The sequence below is a fragment of the Oppia nitens genome, unplaced genomic scaffold (assembly GCF_028296485.1).
Source record: "Oppia nitens isolate AA-2021 unplaced genomic scaffold, nextdenovo-longstitch-racon4-pilon3 scaffold43_pilon_pilon_pilon, whole genome shotgun sequence".
Lineage (NCBI taxonomy): Eukaryota > Metazoa > Arthropoda > Arachnida > Sarcoptiformes > Oppiidae > Oppia > Oppia nitens.
The window spans coordinates 311391-318049 of NW_026533225.1; the positions used below are offsets into that span (position 1 = coordinate 311391).

At 25.2% G+C, this 6659-nt stretch overlaps 2 protein-coding genes across 2 annotated transcripts; one reads left to right on the plus strand and one right to left on the minus strand.

The window, feature by feature from the left end:
* The first annotated feature begins 2341 nt into the window (after nt 1–2341).
* LOC128959248 (cytochrome P450 3A30-like) lies at nt 2342–4343 on the plus strand. Its single transcript, XM_054305186.1, has 5 exons — nt 2342–2409; nt 2544–2693; nt 2779–3455; nt 3551–3907; nt 3991–4343. The coding sequence occupies exons 1-5, from the start codon at nt 2357–2359 to the stop codon at nt 4341–4343; spliced, it is 1590 nt and encodes a 529-aa protein (XP_054161161.1). The 5' UTR covers nt 2342–2356.
* A 736-nt stretch (nt 4344–5079) lies between these two features.
* On the minus strand, nt 5080–6382 carry LOC128959249 (ornithine decarboxylase-like). The gene is made up of 2 exons (XM_054305187.1): nt 6164–6382; nt 5080–6045 (listed from the first exon to the last, which is right to left on the minus strand). Exons 1-2 carry the CDS (start codon nt 6380–6382, stop codon nt 5080–5082), a joined length of 1185 nt encoding a protein of 394 aa, XP_054161162.1.
* Between the last annotated feature and the right edge of the window lie 277 nt (nt 6383–6659).

The window sequence follows — 6659 nt, forward strand, 5'->3', positions numbered from 1 at the left end:
TTAATATAATTTTTTATATATAGTATTTTTAGTTGTTAATTTAAACTTAAATGATTTTATTAAATAAAATAAATAATAATTTTTTTAAAAATAATTTTATTGGATAATGAAATTATGAACTAATTATTAGTATGTAGATAATAAGTTTATAGTGATGCCCAATATCAAGTTTTACTATATTTTATTATATATATATAATTTTATTACTATGTAATGTTAGGTATTCTAAAAATTTATTTACTTTTTTTAAACATAATTATATGTATTGTATTTACTTAGCGGTATAATAAAACAAAAGTGTCTATTTTATTTGAAATTATTAAATAATAATCATAATTAAAAAATAATTAAATTTTAATAGATAATATAATTAAAAAAATTGTTAAAATTTACATACAAGCATACTTATTATATTTGATTATTAAATTAATATTTCTGTTTTATAGTTTTTAATTATTTTTTAAATAATTTTATAATAAACTACTAATACAGTACTACTACTACTACTGTTTCTATAATTTCTATATAATATTTTTAGTTTTATTAGCTTAATTTAATTACTAACTTAAAACATATAATTTTTTTAATCATATATAAGATACTCGTATTATTTACAATTTAGAATTATTGTAATTAAAAAAAACCTAAAATTAAGATATTTATTTAAATAAAAAAATAAATAATTTTATTAATATTTAATATTTTACTTATTTATATATATATTTAATTATTTACTTATTTATATATATATTTAATATTTTACTTATTTATATATATATTTAATTATTTACTTATTTATATATATATTTAATTATTTACTTATTTATATATATATTTAATATTTTACTTATTTATATATATATTTAATTATTTACTTATTTATATATATATTTAATTATTTACTTATTTATATATATATTTAATATTTTACTTATTTATATGTATATTTAATTATTTACTTATTTATATATATATTTAATATTTTACTTATTTATATATATATTTAATTATTTACTTATTTATATATATATTTAATTATTTACTTATTTATATATATATTTAATTATTTACTTATTTATATATATATTTAATTATTTACTTATTTATATATATATTTAATATTTTACTTATTTATATATATATTTAATATTTTACTTATTTATATATAAATTCAATATTAGTATTTATTTATTATAAAAAAATCTCATTAATATAAATTTAGTATTCGGGCAAATTCCCGCACTCGTTTTATTTCCTATGTTTCCTACTGGTTATTCCCAGGGAATTTACTATATTTCCTTTTTGCTATCACCTATTGAACCACTAGTATAGACAACTAATTTTGATTATAAAATTCAAAATAACATATGTTTTATTAAACACTTGTATTTTGGTTGATTAAAATTGTTAAATAGTATAAATAAATTCATTAGAATTCAAATTTATTTTTATTAAAACAAAACAAACAAATATTTCAATGAAATTTTATGCAAATAAAATTAGTTTTTATTTTGTAGTATTTATTTTTTTAAAAAATATAAAATACATTTTCTCATATTTTCTGGGAAACTTAGAAGGATTTTTATTAGGAAATATTTTTGGGAAAGTTAACAAAACTTTATAAAAATGTAATATTTTTTCTCAGTAATTTTTTTTGTTTTGTAATTTAACTAAAAATAATAATATATATTTTTTATTAAAAAAATCATGATTCATGATTTTCAATTTATGTCTTAATATATTGTAGTCACTTTAGGATTTAAAAAAATAAATAAATTAATATTATTATTGTCTATTATAATACACGTAAGCATAGTTGTAATTAGGAGTTACAAGCAAACAATAAGTTAGTATATTGTAAAAAAACAGTAATTTGTTTGTTTTTTGGGGGGGTTGGGTGGGAGAGGGGTTACCCAAACTAACTGCAATTTAAAGGGCTAGACTTGAATGGACAATAAAACACTGGTAACCTATCTGGGTATTGAACCCACCCCCACCCCCCGGTCGTATGCTAACAGGCAGTCGATTACTTACTCTCCTTAATAATTGTTTTACGTAAATATGACATTGCATAAAAATCAAAAATTATATTTAATAGCAAATATATATATGTATATGTTGAAATAATATTAGAATAATTATATTTAATATTAATTACTATAAATTAATTTTTATTAATAATTAATAGAAATAATTTAATAAAATTTATTGTTATATTGATGTGAATTGTATATTTAAAAGAAAATTGTTGTTTAAATATTAATATATATTATAAAGCATTATTTATATCTATACTTTAGTCAATAAAATATCATTATTGTTGATTAAAACTATAGACAAACTAATATTTTTAAAAATGTTACTTTTATTCATTATTAGTATTATTATTATATTAATATTGTTTCGCAGGTATGTATATACCATAATACTAAAAAATAAAGATAATGAATGTTTTTTAATTCAATATAAATATATATACATATATTCACAAATTACTAACTATATTAAAATTTTTATGAACTAAAAATAATCAATTTTTTTAGTTATCTTAACCGTAATTATAACTATTGGTCGGACAGAGGCCTAAACGGACCGAAACCCTGGATATGGTTTGGCAATACATTGGAGGAATTGTTTCGTCCGATTTCGGTCATCGATAGAGAGAGACGTCAAAAATATGGACCAACTTATGGGTGAATAAATAAAACAAGATTTTATAAAATTATTTTTAGTATTTATACTTAATTTTTTTTTACATTTACTTAAATATATTAAAAGTATTTTTGAATCAAATGAGCCAATTATGATGACATCGGATCCCCAGTTAATCAAAAATATTTTGATCAAAGATTTCAATATATTTCGCAATACAAGACCAGCATTGCTAACACCCAGCGATCATCCAATCTATCGGTATGTTATCGACAATACGGGCGACGATTGTTGGCTACGAATGCGATCGGTTATTAGGACACTGTTTACCGATCAGAAACTCCGAGCAATGGCCAAAAATATTGACAACAATTTAGTAGATTTAACCAATTCATTGGACAGGCTATTGGTTGATCAGTCGACTACTGGTGTCGACATTAGACAGTTGTTTGTCAATCAGTCGATTGATTTGATGGGTTCGGTAATGTTTTCGTGGAAACCAAATTCATTCAATGAGCCTAACAATAAAATTACCCGGCTAATGAAACGTTTATTTTTTCCATCAAAATGGCGTATATTAGCCAATCTAGTACTACCAAAATTTATGCTACAAGTGCTTAATATGTCTAATATTATATCTACCGAAGCGCTCGACGTATTCGCTAAGCTAACAGTCGATGAGTATAGTAAACGTCAGACGTCTGTGAGCACCGATACCTACGAAGACTTTTTTCAATCGCTGCTCAACCGATGTCCGGAATTTATGGGCGAATCGTCGGACAATAAAACAGTCGGACAGTCGGGTATGATATTAACACTGAACACTGACCGTAAAATTAAAATTAATAACTTATTGTATAAATAAATATATAATTATTTACTAATATTTTTTATATAGAAATGTCAAAAATTGATCAAATGATGAGCAAAGATGAAGTGGTGGCCAATATGTTCTCCTTATTTCAGGGAGGGTTTGACGGCCACTCGCTATCCATGACATTCATTATCTACGAGTTGGCCATCAATCCCGAGTGTCAGCAAAAAGTCTACGAAGAAATTATGACCTGTTATCGGGATCGGGATTCCGATAACAGCAGCAATAATCGTACGACAATTGACGGCCAGTTGTTTGATTGGGAATCACTGGTCAAACTGGACTATTTGGATGCCTGTATATCGGAAGCAATGAGACTGCACGCGGCTGTCAATAGAGACGGACGGGTAGCCAATCAGGACTATACAGATGCGACAACCGGTGAGAACTATCTAAAAATTGTTAATTTTAAAAAAAACTAATAATAATAATAATTATTATAATTTTGATATAAAAATAAATAGGTGTTACCATCGAAAAGGATCAGGTAATCCAGTTTTCACGATCAGCAGTACAGCGCTCTGCAGATTACTACCCGATGCCCGACCAGTTCATACCCGACCGGTTCCTCAAACATAACAGACACCAATTGATTGACTCGGCGTATCTGCCGTTTGGTTTGGGCCGTCGTATGTGTCCCGGCTATAGATTTGGACTGATGGCCATCAAATTGACCATGGCACATTTGTTGATGCGCTACAAGTTTTTAAAGCTAAATAATAACCAAACCGTATTCAAAACCAATCCGATTGTCGAACACTATACCTATTGTCCAGAAATGTTGTTATTGAAAATTGAAAAACGGACAGTTAATTAATTTTAATAGTTATATATTTTTAGTTACTTTAATTTTTAAAATTTTTTTAAATATGTAACGTAAATATTATTTTTTTTAAAAACTATTACTGGTTTATATTTTAGTTTATATCTATAATTTTATTAATCATTTAATATTTATATTTAAGATATTGAATGAGTTTTCAATCAAATATAATATATATTAGTATATATTAAATAAACATACTAATAAATTTTAATTATTTAGCAAATGTTTATCTAAATAAATAAAAAATAAAATAAAACAAAATTTCAAGAAAATAACATATTAATTAAATATTTAATAATATTATTAATAGAAAAAAATTAATAATAATTATTAAATTATATATTTCATATCTAATTTTCTTAATTTATAAATATATATATTTTCAATAATAATAATATCATATTCTAGTATGTTTTAATAAAAATATAAAATTATATATTAACAAAATAATTATTAATTAATTTTTACAGTTTTTATATTAGTATTTATAGTAGTACTATGTATTTAGTTAATACTTTTATTTAGTTTAATAATTTTAAAAAAAATATCAAAATAAGTGTTAAAATATTTATATTTAATTAAAAAATTGTATTTTTATTTATTATTTTTAACATAATTGTAGGGACCAATTAATATTTGATTTCTATTTGACAGAATTTTGCATTTCTAAAAAAATTAGTACATTTGAATTTATGAATTGGTAAAACCCCTACAATTCTTTAATATTTTAATATATTCTACATACAGGTGCCGGCATACCATTGAAGCCAATGTTATCAAAGTTAGTACTATAAGCGCCCATATTTGCAAACATAAGCCATTCGCCTACAAACATCTCAACCAGAGGACAGTTATCTCGAATACAGTCATGACTACAACATGTCGGTCCCCATAGTATACTGTTATAGGTCTGCCTTTTTGCTATGATATCCGATGATAACAGTGGTATCGGTTCATAAACTTTACGAATATATATAGAATCTCTGAACGATCCGTAGGCGCCGTCATTCAGTGTATACATAATATGTGGCCAATTATTTTGGTCATCACTAACCTCGCGTCGGGACAACACACGGGTCAGTACAGTGAAAGCAGTTTCACAAAAGTATGTGCCCGGTTCAGCCATAACAGTCAGATTGTCATACCAGTGCCCATTATCATCATCAGCAAAATGTTTATCAATGGCCCTATTGATGGCTTCAGCCATCTGTTCAAATGATATCTCATTGTCCAAACTATGGCTCCATAGTCCAGGAAATCCACCGCCAATATCCAGTACAGTCATCTCATAGCCCAGTGCTTCGGCCATATCAAACACTTGTCGTGCACTGGCAATTGCCTGTTCATAGGAACTGGCACTTTGGACTTCGCAACCTACATGAAAGGCCACACCAATAACAGTCAAACCCATTTGTTTTGCAGCCGACAACAGATTAAACGTATCAGTCATAGAGACACCAAACTTGCGATTTAGTCGGACCTTTGAGTCGGAGTCGTCCACTTTGATACGCACCAGTAGTCTAGCCTCCGGGTGTCTGATTTGTATTTTCTTAAGCTCTTCCAGACAGTCAAATGTCATACAATCAATGTTTTCATTGCGTGAATAATCAAGCGATGCATTAGTTTTGCAAGTGTTTGCAAATATGATTGACTCGGGTTTGGCACCCAATTCAAGTACTGTTTCAATTTCGTGCTATTAGTTTAAGTGATTTATATATGAATTACAAATTACCTCAATATGTATATAATTTTTAATAAATAGAAACAATTAGGTATTCAATTATATATTTAGATTAAATAATGATCTATACCTGACTGGCACAATCAAACCCGACTCCCAGTTTATTGAGCACTTTGAGCAACGGTAGACTGGGGTTAGCTTTGACGGCATAATAGGGACTAATTCTGGGCATTAGTCGACACCATTGACTATACTTTTCGATGACATCCTCGACATTGAATATACTGTACGGCAGTTCACTATTGTTTAAATCGATATTATTTTCAATAAACTCAATGATCTTATTCATTATTATAAATATTATTATTATTATTTTATATATATACTTTCTTATAAATGTAATTTATATTATATAATTATTATTTTTTAAATATATATATAATATTTCTACAAAAATTAAATGAAATATAATATTTCTACAAAAATTTAATAAATAATTTATTATTCAAGATAGAAGTTTCATTAATTTCTTAGTCATCATAAAGTCTCGTAAATATTTTTTAACTAATGATGAAAAAAGTTGTTTTATAAAAAGGTTAAAACTTATAGTTTATATGATTGTAAAG